General features: G+C 39.4%; 3 protein-coding genes across 5 annotated transcripts in view; 1 reads left to right on the top strand and 2 right to left on the bottom strand.

Moving 5' to 3' along the window:
- The window catches only part of ngef (neuronal guanine nucleotide exchange factor), a 40,767-nt gene extending 32,105 nt beyond the window's left edge, over nt 1–8,662 (bottom strand). Inside the window, exons 1-3 of the mRNA XM_072455385.1 lie at nt 8,591–8,662; nt 6,210–6,306; nt 3,416–3,685 (exon numbers count right to left, since the gene is read on the bottom strand). Of these exons, the coding sequence (XP_072311486.1) occupies nt 3,416–3,635 (220 nt within the window). The 5' untranslated portion in view covers nt 3,636–3,685; nt 6,210–6,306; nt 8,591–8,662. The remainder of the gene's footprint in view (nt 1–3,415; nt 3,686–6,209; nt 6,307–8,590) is intronic.
- A 237-nt stretch (nt 8,663–8,899) lies between these two features.
- On the top strand, nt 8,900–11,427 carry mrps23 (mitochondrial ribosomal protein S23). 2 transcript variants are annotated; one of them, XM_072455494.1, is made up of 5 exons: nt 8,900–9,013; nt 9,603–9,788; nt 10,462–10,539; nt 10,760–10,887; nt 11,061–11,427. In XM_072455494.1, exons 1-5 carry the CDS (start codon nt 8,970–8,972, stop codon nt 11,180–11,182), a joined length of 558 nt encoding a protein of 185 aa, XP_072311595.1. In that variant the 5' UTR covers nt 8,900–8,969; the 3' UTR covers nt 11,183–11,427. The 2 variants fall into 2 exon arrangements, with proteins under 2 accessions (XP_072311595.1, XP_072311593.1); XM_072455492.1 differs by having other exon boundaries at nt 10,760–10,883; nt 11,036–11,427.
- Nucleotides 11,428–11,712: 285 nt separating this feature from the next.
- Nucleotides 11,713–15,143, bottom strand: LOC140368305 (gap junction delta-2 protein). 2 transcript variants are annotated; one of them, XM_072455293.1, is made up of 3 exons: nt 15,053–15,143; nt 13,353–13,879; nt 11,713–12,584 (listed from the first exon to the last, which is right to left on the bottom strand). In XM_072455293.1, the coding sequence occupies exons 2-3, from the start codon at nt 13,869–13,871 to the stop codon at nt 12,024–12,026; spliced, it is 1,080 nt and encodes a 359-aa protein (XP_072311394.1). In that variant the 5' UTR covers nt 13,872–13,879; nt 15,053–15,143; the 3' UTR covers nt 11,713–12,023. The 2 variants fall into 2 exon arrangements, with proteins under 2 accessions (XP_072311394.1, XP_072311386.1); XM_072455285.1 differs by lacking the exon at nt 15,053–15,143 and having other exon boundaries at nt 13,353–13,899.
- Nucleotides 15,144–18,504: the final 3,361 nt, after the last annotated feature.

Consider the following 18,504-nt stretch of genomic DNA (forward strand, 5'->3'; position numbering starts at 1 on the left):
GTGCCCAGACACAGCTGCAGCCTGGACTTTCACATTGTTATTGCTATTTTATGACTGACATAAAAAGATTACAGATCTATAGGAGACTGATCGATTGAAATTCCTTCCGCCTTTGTTTAACTTATGCAAACTAAACTATCCATCCATCCATCCATTTTCTACCGCTTGTTCCCTTTCGGGGTCGCGGGTGACTGGAGCCTATCCCAGTGACTTCGGGCCTTAGGCGGGGTACACCCTGGACAGTGGCCAACTTGTCGCAGGGCCAACACAGAGACACAGACATTACAGACAGTTCACGCTCACATTCATTCACTAGGGCCAATTTTAGAGTCACCAATTTTTACCTAACACATGCATGTCTTTGGACGGTGGAAGGAGCCGGAGAACCCGGAGAGAACCCACGGTAACAAGGGGAGAACATGCAGACTCCACCCAGAGAGATCATGTGATGTTGGTCTGGTCCGACCCCACGATCTCCTTCTTGGGAGGCAAGAGCGCTAACCGCCTTTGCCACCGTGCACCCCCAAACTAAACTATTAAATGTGCAAAATGGTTTTCTGTGCATTTCAAGAACAGTTCATGTCTAGAATGTTTAGGATGCTGCTCGTTGTTTTTGAAAGAAGAATTGTGTTAAAAACAATAGATAAGAGTTAAGACAAGGTGCTGAAACTGAAAAAAGATTATGTCTTAAATAAGTGAAGCATTTATAAACAGTATCATGGCTGTTCTGATGTGTGATTAGATACAGTCTAAATCTGCAGCTTCTCTTTTGAACTCAAGCATCTCATTCAAGAAGTTACTGCACTTGAACGATTCACAGAGAAATAAAAGCTTTTACGACACTGACAATGTTGTCTTCTATTACGATGTCCACTTTGTTATACAGCATGCCATTTTATTTATTCACAAACAGTGCACAACTATAATTATATCCATAGCACCATGACAACAAAACATTCATAATGATAATTCAAGCTGCTCTTTGAGAAGAAGTTTCTCACAGTAGTCCACAGTCCCATTGGCAGCTCACACAGCTACAGCTGCCCTGGGGCAGACTGATGTAACAGCTGATGTTCAGACTGACTCACTGACACAATAACGTGCAGATCAGAGGCAGAATCTACTGACGGAGCTACTGCTTCTTAATGTGTTTACATTTACTATTATATTCAAGAGCAGGTTAATGCATCTTTAAAACATTTAATGTACAAACAACTCAAAGTCCTTCACAAAGATACTTCACTGCAACGTACAATACGCCAACTACACAACTACATTATGTAAATGTTACGTTGCTTTCGCCGGACCAAAGGCCACAAAGAGCTGGACCTTAGACCGGGTTTGGCCTCGGCAGCTGTAAAATACAACTGCCATAAATGATGAGGCGACTGATAAGACCAGACCAGGACTCGGTCATGAAGCAACTGCAGGACACACAGACTAGTGGAGAAAATCACTGCAGTGGTTTTGGTCATCTGAGGCCAGCATGAGCTCATGCGGTTTGTGCGTTTGTAAAAGTTACTGAAAAAGAAATGACAAGTGCTCGCTTGTGTTTACTGTTGGGAGGGACAGATTGTAGAGTCAGTGAGAGAAAGGCTCACTCTGGAACCAAGATTTGAAAATATCAGCCATGTTTGATATCAATTGCTCTTTAACATTTATATAGAATTGCCTTTGAAATTAATACCCGATTCTATCTGTCGGTCTGTTTGATACGACTGGTGTCATTTTAAATCCAGGTCTCAGCCAATCCTCTGCCAGTGAAAGGATGTGGTTTGGAGTTCTGACTTTAGAGCAACAAATCTGACTTTTTTGTGTCTTATTGTCAATTATTAAAAGTCTATATTGTTTATGTTCAGGGAATTAATATTGAAGGAAACATTGTCATCGTTAAATAGTAATAATTCTACAATTCAATGAGATTTAGACGGAAGTAAACTCCAGTCCAAACGACAACAAAACCAGGAATAATACATCTACAAAAACCCTATGGTGACTATTGAGGTGTAACACTTCCTTCCCTTTGTCGAGCCTTGATCAAATCTAGCACTAAACCAGATGGTGGAGAGTTCATTTCCCAGCTCTCCCCTCTGTGTGTGGGACGACGCTGATGGACTGACGTCGAGTGATTCAGTCAGACACTCGTAATGACGTAGAGCTTTTTACCCCCAAACCGAACTGGTCCATCAGGTTTACATCTGCTCAAAGCTCCACGCCTTTGTCCTGTGTTCAGTGGAACAATAATACACGCTGCGTCCGCTTTTGACATTCGACACAGAGCCATTCATTAGGAATTGCTTTGAAAACTGGTCCGGAGACTGTGGCGGAAATGTCAAAAAGAATCACTGCACGCTTCATAACAATCGCTCTAGACGCCGCAAATATGTGAATATAAGTACAAAATAAATAGGTACTTTGGTATGTTCTATCCAAATGTGTGGGGTTGGATAAGATAACCTTTATAAAGTCCAACAATTCTAGTGTTGCAACATAGAGTAGGTACAGAAGTATAATAATTAAAAACAGGTAACTTATAATCTATTCCACTTGTAATTTCACTTAAATTCCCTTTTCTTTTCATTCTTCTTTTTTAATGTGGAATTTATCAGTGTCAAAATAAGTTTCTTAACTTTCAAACAAGACTATGACTCACTACAAAACTGAGTGTTATCGCTTTTACACAAACAAGATAAATACCGTATTTTCCGGACTATAAGTCATAGTTTTTGCCGAAGTGCGACTTATACTCGACTTATATGTGATATTATTTGTTATTTTCACAAGTTGATTATTTTCACAGTGACAATCATAAGAGGGCGCTCTAGGCTCTAAGAGACGCAGAAGAAGAATCTGCACTTCCTCTTCCTCTGGAGTTTGTAGAGTTATTTAGAAGTGACACAGAGGAAGAAGAATTCAATGGATTTAGTGATTTGGGGTAAAACTGATGCTTTGCTAAACTTGTTAGCATGTTCTTTATGCTATAGTTATCTGAATAACTGTTAATATGTTACGTTAACATACCAGACACTTACCACAGTTTGTCGTCTATGTGTCATGTAGCTGAAGGTGTTACGTTAGCATACGTACACCTATAAATTTCGCCAAAAAATGCAACTTATACTCCAGTGCGACTTATATATGTTTTTATCTTCTCTAATGTGCATTTTTTTGGCTGGTGCGACTTAAACTTTGGAGTGACTTGTAGTCTGGAAAATACGGTACTTCATTAGAGGCCAACTTGTTCAATATTATGAAGCAATCAGGCAAGACAAAACTACACGAGTTGCAGATAACTGTGACTTATGACCAATATTTATCAAGAATTAATCTCGCCTATAAAACATTCAATAAGACCAACTTCCCACAGCGTCTCTCTCGTATTTGTCTTCACGTCTGGATGTTCTGTCGTACTTACGGTCTGTGGGCTGCTGGGGCTCGGGCAGCGGTTGCTTCTTCTTCCTTATGACGGACTTGCGTAACACGGACTTGCGGGGGTTGGCGTCCCGGGTGAACTCGTGGCGGGACTCGTTGTCGTCCTCGTCGTAGTCGTGCACCGGGGGCACGGCGGGCGGGTGCTTGTCCGGGTGGCGGTCCGGGCCCTGCCGCCGGCGGAAGAACAGCGTGATCACGGACATCCTCCTCCGAAAACGGGCCGGTCGGAGGGGAACGAAAACAGACAAAAAAGCTGTGGAGAGAAAGCAACAGAAAGATAAATACATTATAAATAACAAAAAGACAAAATTCTTCATTCTTGGCACGGATGAGGTATGATCAGGCCATGATTGGACTTGCAGAAAGTGAAACATCTACTTTGGTTTGATTGGGGGAAACCCTGGATTTAGTTCATCATGATAATACACCACATATTATACCTGCACTTAAAAAAAATAGATACAATGTCATGTGATTATTTATCTTATTTTAATGTTTTTTATGCACTTACGTTGCAATTTTATATTATATGTCCAAATGCCTGTAAAACATTTTGTAAGAATTGTGCTCTACAAATAACAGTTGACTGAATTATATACCATTTTGATGGAATTACATAATTATACATTTTTCCTATGTCCTCTGCAAGGTTCTGTAAGTTTAGTTTAGTTTTAGTTTAAACTCATGTCAGTATTACGTGGTCCTGCTAACCAATCTGTCAATTTCACGCCAACGTTTGAAGTGTAAATGTGGGTAATAACTTCAGTTCAGGCCTGTGTTTGAAGGCCGAGATCAAAGCCAGAGCATAATCTCCACAGGGACAGTTATCTCCGTGAGCTGATAAAGTTTAAACATTCAACACTTGCTATTTTAAGTCACGTACGTCGTAAGATTGTCTAAAGTCCAATATCGACTTTTCAACCGCTCTGTTTACGCCAATATTTGTTATATTGTGGAATTGTGAACATGATTTTAGATTTGTCTTCTTAAAAACAAATACAATAAAAAGGCTTTAATATGAATTTACTGAACATCAGACTTATAATCAAACCGTCCAAGTTCTTTCACCAAAGTCTGAACTCTAAAATGTTAAATCTAATGACACACTGTTGTAAATTCCCCTCAGGCACACATAAATCAGACTTATGCTCATCACACAGCGGTTTTATCCATTTTTTTGTAATATTGTGTGGCTAATTCCTGCGTGTCCGTGTCCCCCGCAGTCGCAGGCTCGATCCGTGCGTGGCACCAAACACAAAAGCAGTTCAAAAGGACGATCTGTGGACACTCTGTCAAGGCAAAGCAAACAGACACCGCACACCACAACGGAGCCGCACAATAAGAGTTGTCAAGGCCTTTGTACGTTAAAATAAGACATTAAAGTGCTTCAAAGCTGCATCATAACTGTGTAAAATCGGTTTTCTTGTGTATCGTATTTTGTAACCTGCGTAACCGCTGCCTCTTGACCAGATCATGGTCGAAAATGAGAATTAGTTTTCAATCCTAGATAAATAAAGATAAAGGTTGAATTTAAAACAAAATAGTAGTCCTGACTCAACAATATCAGAAAAGCTCAATATCTGGACTTATTTGGCAACGTAAACGGACTAAATTAAACCATCCAGAGAGTTCAGACAAGGCACTACTCAAGTTACTAACCCTTTGTACCTTGTATGTATCATGTAGAACTGCCAATGCCGAAATGGGATTCTTGTATTAATTTATCAGTTCAGTCGCCTATCAAATGTTAACGCTCGTTTAAAATGTCAAATCGCAATTGCAATATTTGAAAAAAAAAAACATTGCACTTGGATATTTTGCAGTAATCATTCAGGCCTACTTTGCTCGTGAATAAACTTACCAGGGAGTTATGTGAAACAAATCTTACAAAACAAATGTAGCTTGTGTATTTGACAAGCTCCGTGTTTTGCGAGGACGCCTTTTGATTAGCTTTATATCCATGTGAAATGCTGAATATAGGGAAAAGCCTTAGTCATTAGTCATTACTCGAGAGGTTGACTCATTTATTCACAATTCAATTTCCAGTGAATTTTAATAAACATTCTTTTTACACTTACTGCATTTTGCTTTAAACAATTAGTGTTACGATAACAGTTTTTGTATATGGAAAAGATGCATATATTTAAAGACAAATCATGTATTTAAATAATATGTTTGCCTTGAATTTGGTTTAGCGCTTTAATCCACGTTTCAAGTTTAGGTTTTAGCACATGGATTATTCCTAAGTGTCATTATTTCATCTTAAACAAATCTTTCAATTAAATTTTCAGTTTATTCTCGTAACGCCCTTGGGATTATTCCTAAGTGTCATTATTTCATCTTAAACAAATCTTTCAATTCAATTTTCAGTTTATTCTCGTAACGCCCTTGGATCGGACTGTATTTACACTTCATATTTAACTCAATTTAAGTTTCATTTTGAGTTTAGAGTCCAAAATTGTAGATACAATTCCTTTTTGCTTTGTAAATCTATCGACCTCATTATCAGTTACTTGCCTTCTCTTGTTTTAGTGATAGTTTAGATACTGACAATGCATTTGGTTGCGTCTAGTGTTATTCTATTTCCTATTTTTAATTAATTTTGCATACTCATTTTAATACACTGTACCAATAATAACAACTGCAACAATAAATAATAATAAAGAAAATTATGATATATACTATAATACACAATAATACGTAATAATTTTCCATTTCTTCAATCTATTTTTAATCCAAAATAAAGTCGTATAAGTTAAGTAAGTTCACGTCCCCACTCACCTTATATGTATTACTGTAAAATATAATCCACTTTAGCCAGAGTCCAGCAGCCAATCCATTCTTAGAAACGATCCACTAAATCCAAAATGAAAACTGAGAATATCACACACAAATATCAATAAAAGAGTTGTGTAGTTGTGGTCAGAGGCGTTATCCTTCTGTTGTTAGGGCCCAGATATGGTTTTGAAATGGCAGTGTAACAGCAGCGCGAGCAGGAGCGCCTTGTGACTGCCTAAGCCGTAATTATGTTCTGTTTATGACTCTCCCTCTCAGAGCTCAGTGCACTTTGGCCCTACCTCCTCGGCACATACCTCAATGGAGCTAGACTTACCAGAACAAAAAAAAACAAAAAAAGAAAAGAAAAACTCACCCAGGGCAACCGGAAAGTTCACTTCATCAGCGGATCAATCTGTGCAGCTATTAGCCCAAGACAAGAAGGAACTCTGTGAGCAAAAGTGGATTTCAGATGAGCGAGATATGACATGGATTTGAGTGGGTCTCAGAGTAATAAAGCAGGTGCACGGCTTTGCATTTGAGCCGCTTGTTCTGCTTTTTATACCAGATTAAATTCAGACTTTAGATGGTTTTGGATCTGGTTTGTTCATAGTTCACATTTTGACCTGATTTGTAATGCATTTCCTTGATGCTGACAATGCTCTACACTCAAAGCAGCTCTGTTTCTGCACTCTTCTCTTTTAATGTAAATTTCATAATGATTTATTTGCTTGTATTGTGATGTGATATTCATCATCTTTTACTGTTCTATAAAAACACTCTGTAGTACCGGTACATGGTATTTTTTTCCTTCTCTAAATCGTGACAAAGGTTTTCTTAATTAATAAACAAAAGCATAAAAACCTGTGAAACAACAACAAAAATCAGTTTAAATCCTATGTTGTGTCTTCACATTATAATACAATGCAACTCAATATGAAAGTCTTCTAAGTATTCAGAGGTATACAGTCCTCTGATTGGACCATTTAACAGAATACATGTCAAAATACATTTTAATGTAGGGATTCAGTATTAATTCAGTAACTAAATATATTTTCACAGTATTCTTCCCATCACTGTTTAAGTGCAAATTCATTCTCATCTTATGTGACATGGTCTAGGGTTGGTTTAGTCTCAGTTTTAGTCTAAAGGGAAGACCCACAAATACAAAAAGCCTCAACAATCGTGCAGGACAAATGAAGAACTGCAGCTCTACATGGATCTACCTTTGTGTTTCAGATGATGCACCTGCTGTAGCTTTAACTTGTCCTGACTCGTTTTATCCTTATATTACTCTTGATGCACAACATCTTAAATTATAATATTACCAGTTCATTAATCCTCATACCATAGCTTAGTTCGTGGCTTAGAGGTTGCACTTAAGCCCCACATGTTGGTTCCTGTCAGCTGATTTAGGTAAACGTTCACTTTCACTGTCCAAGTCCATCGTAAAACATACAGTGTGTGGTGCCAAACTCAACTACTACCTTCTTTTACGGCCTCTCATACTCTAGTCCTTCAACAAAGGCAAGAAAAGAATAATCAATTCAATGATGGCCTAAATGGATTCCAAACGGGCTAAAAATGCTTAAAGTTCATTTTTTAACTTTTGAATGCAGAAAATTTGAGAAAATTTTGATTGGAGGAGACTGGGGTAAGTATAGGCACTGGGTAACTGGAGGCTCCCTTTAAATTCTATTAAAATGTGACATTTTAGTGCTTGCTGGTGGTGCAGTTGGATAAGGCATTGCACACGTGTAGTTTCTACATCCTTTAATCTGGGCAGAGCAATTAATTACGTTTTAACAGGGATCGAGAGTTCAGACTTTTGAGTAAGAAAATCTAGTTGTTTGTTTTAAAAGGCAAGTATTTACATGTAAATGATTAAAGAAAAATTTAATTGGTATTCGTTGGTACGTTATTTTGCAATTTTGCAATTTGTGATTATACACATCTTATAGGTTTAGGTAAATGTAAAAACGATTATCACTCAATGTATCGAGTCCCTGTGGGTTTGGTTGATGCACCTGATTGCCCTGCTCTCTTAAAAAAAATAAAGTCTCCTTTAGAATGTATTTTGCGGAACTGAATTTGCAAGGGAATAAAGGAGAATTGAAATTATAGAATTGTTCTAAAATTTTTGTTACTCTGAGGGTAATTTCTTATGCAAAAGTTTTATTAATAGAAGTCAAAATACCTCGCACCTGGGATAAGTTGAGCCAATTTCTCTCAAACCAATGTGTCACAGAACACTTCATTCAAACAGTTGGGAAACGTCCTAAAATGTATTTAGAGCGTTTGATTTTATTCAGATTGCCATTGTTCAGTCTTAAAATCCCACCAATGCAACTTACCCCAGATCTTTACTTTCATAGTTACTTACCTTTATCTAATCATTTTCTTTAAGATACATCCGCAATAATTTGACTGCAGCCTTCAGCAAATACTGATTTACTGCTTGTCAATTAACACCTGTTGTTCCTCCACGTCAGGGAGTAACTGCGGGAGAAACGCCACAACTAAACATAACAAAACACGAAACAGAACAACAGAATATTGAATTAGGCAAGTCAACCTCACAGCTTAACCTTTCTCACCTTCAAATAGTCAAAAATATTGCACGTGTTTTTCCCCAAAGCGCCATTTTTGGGGATTTTGATCTCATAATTGTGATTAGACGTGACTTGGGTGCAACAGCAGGGGGCGCTCGACTTTTCATGACAAGCCGGAAGTAGAAGCGGTTTCCTTTACATGAGAAAAACATGGCGGGCAGCAGGTTAGAGAAAATCGGGACTGTTTTTACCCGGTAAGATTGTACTTTTATAACAATCTGATGAGTATTTTACTGCTTTGATCAATTCAAATAAACTACATATATTCGTAGTCTCCTGTCAGTGTTGAGAGCGTTGTTGACATTATCTGTAGAAGAGTACTATGGTTCAAAACAGCTAAACATGAGAGTGTTAGCGGTGTATTTTTGATTCAAACTTCAAACGTCCCCTTGATATGCGTAAGTGCAAGTGAAATATTCAAAGTATGAATTATAGAATAAAACTTTGGTCGCATCCGGGCTTATTTTTAAACGTTTTTTCGGACTAATGCAAGTTATGTTGACATGAAGGTCAGCAACACATCAATGACCCCTGCTGAGTCTTAATTGTTTTTTTAAATTCCAATTCCTGATACTTTTCTTTAACCAAACAATCAATCAATCAATGGTTGGCTGTATTATTTGTCCTGATTGATTGGTGTTTATTTGAAAATAAAGCTCCAATCATCTCAGTAAGAAACGACAACATACAAAGATGGCAGAAACATGTATCAGGTATTGTTTATCCCTCAATCATCCAACATATTATGTTTTTTAATTTGCCTTATGCCCTTTGTTGTTTCAGAGTCCGAGACCTGATGCGGTCTGGGGTAATGAAGCCCCACGAGAAGCCTGTTTGGTTTGACGTTTACGCAGCGTTTCCCCCTAAAAGAGACCCCCTGTTTGTGAAACCCGCGTCTCGTCCAAACGCCGGACCGAAAAGACAAGACTCTGTACCTGAGATTTTCTACGCTGAAGACGCCATCAGAGCGTGAGTACAAACTGATGTACTCACGAGCGGATGCTTTGCCGATGTTGTGAGGCCGATGTATGAGACCGATTTAGTTAATGTCCCCCCCCCCCATTATATGATTATGTAATAACAATAAACTGTTCAGTTAAAGGGCATAGCTCTATATAAGAAAAGTAAAACAAAGAAAAACTGTCCCACTGCAAACAGATGTGCGTAAAAGTCAAATTATCAGCCTGAATCAGAAGATAACACAATGTACAGCTGGAGAAGTTTTGGTTTTCAGTTTATTTTTTTCAGATTTTTTGAAATATCAACAGTAAAAAACAAAAATATGAGACAGAGAGAGAACATGCATACGTACACAAAACATCTATAATAATTTCAGCCCAGTCCTTAATCGTCGGTATAATTTGTGTCATCCATGTTTTTGTGAGGGTTTTTTTTCTGCTGCCACGAGTTTGTTCCAAAAATATCTGCTGATAGTGTCCATGGCAGGAGTTCTGAAGCTTGATTACATAGTTCTGAAATCCAGTGGGATGGCAATTTCAAAAACCGTCCGGAGCACTTTATTGATCCTCAATCCCTTTTCAAACTTAAATGAACTTCTCATTTTTTAATGGCCCCATTTTGGTAACGACAATAATTAAACAATTTGTCATGATTTATTTTCTGCTGCTCTTCTGCTTTTCAGAAAATTTTATGAAGTCTATGGAGCTGGACCTCGGTCATTGGATCTGTCCAGATCTAATTTTGTGTCCGTCTCTCAAAGGTACATATTTAAAAGAAAAGCTGTGTTTCTCATGTCTCATGTTTCATATTTAAGACACTGTTCAATCGCTCTGTTTGCAAACTGGTTTCAAGAGACTACCTGTTTGTGTGTGATTTAGTTAAATACTAGCTGAACATCAAAATTACTCTATGTAAAAAAAAAAAAAGCTTATTATACAAGGTCAGATAAAATGGTAATGTGATGTGTTTATTTTATGCAGGTTTGTAGAGCAGTATGAAGAGATAAAGAGCAGCACTGACCTGGATGCAGATACTTTATTTGAAGAAACAGGAAAACGATTACTGGCTCAAGGCGTCGTTTTGAGACGGAGAGGAGCCGTTGCTGTGAGTAACTTTGTCAAACATTTAAAACAAATACTACATAGTTGAATATTGCGATTTATTTTAATGAAATCAACATGTATTTACGTAATGTACACACGCTTTCAGTTTGAGAGTTATAAGAGATGCTAAAAATCTGCTGTTGTGGCCTGCAGGGGGTGCCAGAGAGCAAGGAGTCAGTGCCAGAGCGCAAGGAGTCAGTCCTGGATCTGAAGTTGTCTGATATGTTGGCAGAGCAGCAGTCTCCTGACACAGAAGAGGAAACTACATCCACCAATTCAACTCTACAAACTACTGTATGATCTGAACGAACCACCCTCATGAACTGTACGATATTTCAATCGTTTTATTGCAAAATTGCCACAATACCAGTCGCAATTTGTTCTTCGAAGGCTCAAAATGTCAAGATATTTCCCATGATATGCGCTTTATGCATCCTGATCCAAGCTTTCATAAATAACCAAAACAACACTTTGACAAATTATTTATTTTACTCAGAAGAAACAATTGTGCATCTGTTCTTGTGATAATAAAAAAAAGTGTTGAGCCTATTTGCATTCCTCATTTTTATTTAACATAAACATTAAGCATTAAGCTTAAACTTATGGGGAAAAGACCAAGTCATAATCTTCACAAAAAACACTCCAATCGCTCCCTCTAGTGGCCAATGTTTAAACCTGCTTTATAGACTATTTGTCATTGTTAATTCATTTCATTGACATTCGAAGCAGATAGTGCAAAAAGACAAGCCATGAAAGGGGCTAAAAGAGGTTATTTTAGAATAACATGATCTTTTTTGAGAATTTCTCATTCAAACAACCCCATATCTTAGTATTTCCCTCTGATAGTAGACACCTTCAGTTCTAGAGTTCATCTAGAGTACATTTTATTCACATTTTTGCTTTTCCTTGAGTCATTTATTTGTAAAAACGACTGTGGCAATGGCGTATTCCTACTTAAGACCTGGTTCAGCCTCAATGTAGACCTGGAATAGTTATAGACCTGAAATTGAACTGATGGTTCTCGTCTGGTCGTACGTGGTGGAAAAAAAAAAGTTATTATCTTGGACCATAGACTTCAATGTCAATTAATCAAAAATATACATGCATCACGTCAATGTTTTAATTTTTTCAATAGTCCAATTCAGAGCCATGATTTCTTTATCCGTCCAGTGCGGGCCACGTTGGACAGTTTCACTTTGAGCCTGTCTCGTCTCTCCGGGCTCCGTTTGGACGTGCACTCCACAGTCGAGTCGGTGTGGAAGGAGATGGCCGGAGCGTGGGTTAGCATGCTTTTGTCCGGGACGAGGGCCGGAGTCTGAAGCACCAGCTGTCCTCGCAGTGAATGCTTCAGCTGCAGCATGAGCGGATTGCGGCGGGCGTAAATGTGCCCCTTGTCCCGCTCTTGGCAGCAGCAGGTGGAGCAGGCGGAGCACAGCACCCTGAATATGTAAACCCAACCTAAATAGTGCAACTCGGCCACGTTCAGCACACAACAGCCGAGACTGATGCTGAACATGAAGTTGAGGAAGATGGTTTTCTCCGTGGCGCGGGACACAAAGCAGTCGGTTCGAGTGGGACAGGGGTACGTCTCGCAGCGGAACAGCTGGGGGACCTCGAAACCAAACAGAAAGTACTGCCCGATCAGGAAGGTGATCTCCATGACCGAGCGCAGCAGGACGTGCAGGATGTAGATGAGTAACACCTGGAGACAGACGACAAGTAAACTTTGTGACACGTAACACTTTCATTCGACCAAAAATGTTCCATGGTAGAAAAGTTTCAACGGTAGTCTCTGGACACTGTTTTTGAAATCGAGACGTTTCGACTGCCACCCGGAAGTCATTCTCAATTGTCATTTTGCTCAGATCAGATTGAAATAGTCCAGTTTTTTACCATAATACTTTGGTTTATCCCATAGCATATTTAAATTGTTTCTCTTTTTGACTTATATATAGGTTGTTTTATGTTTGTTCATTGTTTTATGTTGCATCGAATCACCAAAGCAAGTTCCTATGTTTGTGAATTCTGTTCATTGACAATGGAAATAAACCTTTTTCTGATTCTGATTCTGGTTAAAAAACACAAAGAAGAAATAATTAGCTGACATTTATTATTGTAGTTTAGTCAATTATCTTTCATCTTCCCCTGTGTAGCCCAAAACTACTCCCAAACACCAGCTAACTACATTAAAATTAACTTTTAATACCGTCGTCTTAGCTAAGGTGTGCTACTTTCCTGTGTGTTTTGCCTGGAATTTTCCACAGTATGGCATTATTAAGGTCTATCTACCTTTTTTAGCTCAAAACCATGTTCAAACAGTAGTTAAGTACATTTCAAATCTAGTTTCTGGGTAATTAAACGACTGTCCAGTTTGTATTAGGTGTTTTGTGGCACGTTATGACCAAAACAAAGTCATCATTTGATTAATCTCGACCTTCAATTGAGATCGTTCTAGTATTTGTGGTCGGACCTGGTTGGACTGTTGCGTGGGGTCCTCTCCCAGTTCCCCGTAATCCTCCTCCACAAAACTCTGCTCCTCTTTCTCCCTCGTCTCCCAGTACTCATTAAGACACGGGTAATACGGCGACGACACCACCCTCTCCACCTGCCCGCAGCCCTGAGCCGCCACCCTGGCCGCCCTCTCGGCTGTATCGCGAGTCCTTTCCCCGCTCGTCTTCTCGTCCTTGGCGATTTTATGCAGCACGTAAACGATGTAGAAAATGGACGGCGTGGAGACCAGGACGATTTGGAAAACCCAGAATCGGAGGTGGGACACGGGGGCGAAGGTGTCGTAGCAGACGTTGTTGCAGCCCGGTTGTTGGGTGTTGCAGGTGAACTTGGACTGCTCGTCGCTGTACACGGCATCGCCCACCAGCGCCACCAGCAGGATGCGGAAGATGAGCAGCATGGTGAGCCAGATTTTGCCGATGACGGTGGAGTGGTTCTGGACCTCGGATAGAAAGCGGCCCAGGATTGACCAGTCTCCCATCGCCCCGCCTGAGAATCACAGATAGTTAGACAGGAACTCGTGCCTCAATATGTGATATTTTAGCGATCCGGAAGACATTTTCTAAACTGTGTATTTTAAATGTATTTGGTGAGGTTTAAGTATCTGACAAAGGTTAAAAGAAAGTCAAATTAGCCACAAAAATCTGTTCTTTTTGCAACATTTTGAGGTTTTATAAATTGAATTACAACATAAAACATATTGGTGATCATTTGATACTGTTAGGGCTGTTAATAACAATTTATTTTAGTTGTTAAAAGATTATTTTTATTATACATTGATACTTTTTGAAAAGAAGTTTGAAACACGGTGACTGTAGGCTTCGAGATAGAGAATAGTTACACAGTAGCATCCACTTGTATGCAGAATAGATGATGCAACTCTGTACGCCAAGACTTGTGCTTCTAGTGATTCAAAATATTCAAGAGGATTTTCACAACATCCAACAAAACTGTGTTAATTTAAAATCATTAATACATTCAAAAGGAAATGTCCCTATAATGCTTAAGCTGTTGGAAGTATCACATATTATGCACAATCCAATACAATACTTGATCATAACAAAAACTGACCTCCTTTGTGAATTTTAGTGTTTTTAGCCTGTTTATGTATTTTTCTTAATTTATCTATACAAAACCAAAAGGGTTCAAACATGTTTTTAATGCAGATCCTCACAAACCTCCACACATCACATTCAGACCCACTCATACAACATCAAACGATATAGAGCTCAAGCCATATTTAATAACTAAACAGAAGAAAAAGAAGAAAAAAAAAACAATCTCAAAATTCTTTTAATTAAAATATGCTCAAATTCCCTAAATGTTCTTAAGAATCACACCCACATAATCAATTATACTTGTCAAAGCGGTTTAACCCATATTACAATTATCTTAACTATAACTACTTGTCACTGTTTCCCCAATTTCTGAAATATCCTTATAATTTGCATTCTATATGTAATGTCCATATTTTACTGCTAGGGTATTATTTACTCAACTAAATTCTCTTGTATCTTACCAACAAAGTGAGTCGTTGCTGTCATAATGTTGCTGCAAAATGTTACTTTATTATCACAATTTGAAGAGACAGTTTTAGCAGGTCGCACTATTGACACTATCCTTCCGCTCGACCGCTTGACCATAAACGTCATAAAAACCTACCTCGATATGTTCTCAACCTTGCTGGAAAACTCGTCAGAACACGGCCATGTCGTTGTCATTGCTGTCATCAACTCGCTTTTCCTCTAGAACACGTTCTTATTCACCATCAGCAGTAAACACTATTGAGGTAAACGGCTCAAATCCAAACAGCTCTGAGCGGGTACAGTGAGAGAAGGTGACAACACACAAAGACTCTTCCCTGTTCTGCACCAGCGCAAACAATCGGAACAAAAACATTGGAACGAGCTGGAAAGCGGGAACAATGCAGGCCTAGTGTACGCTCACCGCTCACTGACGGGAGGAGCAGAAGTCAAGCCAGGTTTGATACGGTGAGCTTCGAGTCGGGCTTGTTACAGAATAAACCTGTTGAATTACTACTTTATTTATTCTATTAAGTGCAGTAACTTCTCACCACTGGATTGTATTATATACTGTTGCTATAATAAACAACAGAATATTATAGTGATTTGGTATATCGCAAAAACTTCAGGTGCCCCAGCGTCAGTTACCCCAGCTTCAGGTGCCCCAGCTTCAGGTGCCCCAGCGTCAGTTACCCCAGCTTCAGGTGCCCCAGCTTCAGTTACCCCAGCTTCAGTTACCCCAGCTTCAGGTGCCTCAGCTTCAGGTGGTCTAAGTTGCGGCTCTGAGCAGTCGGCCTCAGCGTTGTGAGATTAGAGTGTCCCTCCTCTTCAACCCCATTTCGTGTTACACTGTCCTGTCAATTTTGTCTTTCAACACATTATCTCAAACCGGTTAGAACGTCTCAGTCTGCTAACTGAAATTAACATGCATTAAATCTCTGTCCAACAGTCAATGCACAAATTAACAGATGTTTTCAAAAGGTTTGATTAAAGTATACTTATAGATCAGGGGAAAGCTCTCTTATAAGACCTCTTGAACATGTTCTTTCAAAAAGGTTTAGGTTAGGTCTCTTTGTAACCGAGTCGTGTATGTTTGTTTCACTTGTAGTTGTGTCTTTAGTCAAATGAAGTCCCAAGTATCTAACACAAGATTGAATAGGAATATTGTATGCTTCTGTGAGATCATGTAGGGACATTTTCTGAAACTTTTGGCTGTCATGGTCCGTTGATCTTGTACATTTTGGAGTGCGCTGAATGAATGAATGAATGTGTGTGTGTTTGTGTTACTGTGGCGTAATGAGTAAAATTAATCAAATGTAATAATTCAAATGAACAAACACAGGACTACAACTAATTTACCATTTCTATTGACCCTTTTGGAAATATCTATAATCTGAAAGAATATCTGAGACTAAGCTATGTTGCTTTTTTGAATAGGGCTAATTATTTTCTGTTGTTGTTTGGTTGTTGTTTAGTTGTCTTTGTATGCATTTTAGAGTCTGTATAGTCCAGATAACAATTATGAGTATCAAAAATATAACTATGGTCATGTTTTATAGTCGACTCATTAATCATTGCAGCCCTTTTTAAATGCACTTTAGAGTTTTTGAAAACGTTTGCAAAAATTAAATCAAGTTAACATGTTTCTATGTTCTCAATATTTATTTAAACATTTGTAGAGCTCTTTTTTCCCCCTTCTGTTTCTAAGAAAAACGGTGATGCAAAAAACCCACTTTATCAGCATTAGTAAAACAAATCTTAGTTAAAATGTGTGTTAAAGTTGACAGTTAAAGAGTCATATTCTCATGTTTTCAGTTCTTTTACATGCTGGTCTGTTTATCATATTTCTCCATTATTAAGCCTGAAGAAAGTTCTAAGCTGCATCTCTCATGGACTAAAGTTATGCTTCATTTTCTCAGCAGTGTTACCTGTAGTGAGTGAAACAGTTGTCCCAGACTGTGGCGTGCCCTCTGGTACTCTCTGGCCTTCAGGGAGAGCAGGGTTTGGGTCCACATCTGCCGGAGCGCCGCCACGGCCCCGTCCCACTGCTCCGAGTCAAAGTGGTACACCGGGTCGGACCTGGTGGAGCTCAAGAAGTCCATGGCTGCGTTGGACTTGACCACCTCCCCCACGGCCCTCCAAAACCCCCGACCCAATCTGCTCTGAGGGGGCAGGAACAATGAGGCAATGGTTTGAATCTACAGGTTTCAGAGTGATAAAATTCCAGGTTCAGCAGGAACCCAGAACTGGTCATCCACACTTGAATAAACCACAGTGAAATTTTGGAATAATAAAAAATAAATCTAATTAACCTAATATTTATTAATTTATTTTTATCACTCTTTTTTTTTTAGATCTATTTTGTGACCATGAATTCATCAAAGAACCGCGTGGCTCTTCTCATCACTACTATCACTTTTGTGGATAAGAAGAAAAACAGAACTGAAGCAGAGAAAGATGAAGAGAATATGAAGACATTTCACCCCGGAGAGACGCAGAGACGACGAGAAAGGACTGTTTAGCAAGCTTTATTATAGTTATTATATATATAGTTATTTGGCGCTCAGACCCTGTCGGAAGACGTTGCGATCATGGGCACTCCATGATCTATTTGTATTAGATGTCTCCCCCCGGAGCCTGGAGACTGGTGGTGGTAGATGTGGAGAGAAGGAAGAGGATGAGGGGAATGTAGAGGAGGAGCAGGGGAGGTGGTGGGTCGCAGTACGGTTTGAGCGGTCGAGAGGGATTAAATGCGACCGCCTGGGCGCTGATTGGGAGCGGGGAGGAGTAACTTGAGAGTGTTGATTGGGGATGAGGAGCAGGTGCGAGGGCCATGGTACAGACGCCCCCTGACCTTTCAACCTCCTTCTTGGCCGGGAAAAACTGCATAACCTCTTTGGGATAAGCGCAGAAACCTGGAAGAGTCCATGGTGAAGTGAGGGATCTGACTCTCTCAGACGGACAGGCGGACGCCGCTTGAGTGCGATGATGGCGCTGGGGAGAGGGGTCCTTCCATGGTGGCCGACGCCCGGGCTGGGTGCATTGGTTGAGCTGGGGAGCGGGTGGCCTTGACGTAGATGGGTGGAGTTAGGTCTTCCAGGCTGAATTTACGCAGGCTTCATTACTCACTGATCTGGGATATGACGTGGTCAAGCACACAGACCTCACTGTGAAGTAGTAACTGTGTAAGTAGCAGTAACTCTATATAGAGTATTTATTTAAAAGTATACTTTATTTTTGTTTATAATTATTACTATTTTCAAAGCAATTGAACGAGGCCCTGGTTCAGCATTCTAAGCTCAAAGAGACAGACGGAGTGCTTGTGGTCATCATGTCCCACGGCAAACTAGGCTCTGTCCTCTGTGTCAACTTCAAATCAGACTCTTCTTCAGGAGAGGAACCAGATGAACTGCCCATCGACGACAGGTGAACAACCCAAGATCATCATCATCCAGGCCTGCAGGAGGCGAGTCTAATTCTACAAGACAATACAAGATTCTGTGTGGTTTTCTTATGCAAAATAGACATTATTCCTGTTTCTTTTTTTCATTCACACCTGCTGTTAAATATACTGTAGCTGTCGCAGAAAAT

Source organism: Eucyclogobius newberryi, unplaced genomic scaffold (assembly GCF_026437365.1).
Source record: "Eucyclogobius newberryi isolate DKJ021-1_F unplaced genomic scaffold, fEucNew1.0.hap1 SCAF_10, whole genome shotgun sequence".
Classification (NCBI taxonomy): domain Eukaryota; kingdom Metazoa; phylum Chordata; class Actinopteri; order Gobiiformes; family Gobiidae; genus Eucyclogobius; species Eucyclogobius newberryi.

What these genes read in the sequence shown, in the direction of transcription:
- LOC140368305 (XM_072455293.1), bottom strand. Translation starts at nt 13,871, where the DNA reads ATGGGAGACTGGTCAATCCTGGGCCGCTTTCTATCCGAGGTCCAGAAC. An exon ending in CCACGCAACAGTCCAACCAG is followed by an intron (nt 12,585 to 13,352) that starts GTCCGACCACAA and finishes GTCTGTCTCCAG; the next exon opens with GTGTTACTCATCTACATCCT.
- mrps23 (XM_072455492.1), top strand. Translation starts at nt 8,970, where the DNA reads ATGGCGGGCAGCAGGTTAGAGAAAATCGGGACTGTTTTTACCCG. An exon ending in ATCGGGACTGTTTTTACCCG is followed by an intron (nt 9,014 to 9,602) that starts GTAAGATTGTAC and finishes TTGTTGTTTCAG; the next exon opens with AGTCCGAGACCTGATGCGGT. An exon ending in GCTGAAGACGCCATCAGAGC is followed by an intron (nt 9,789 to 10,461) that starts GTGAGTACAAAC and finishes TCTGCTTTTCAG; the next exon opens with AAAATTTTATGAAGTCTATG.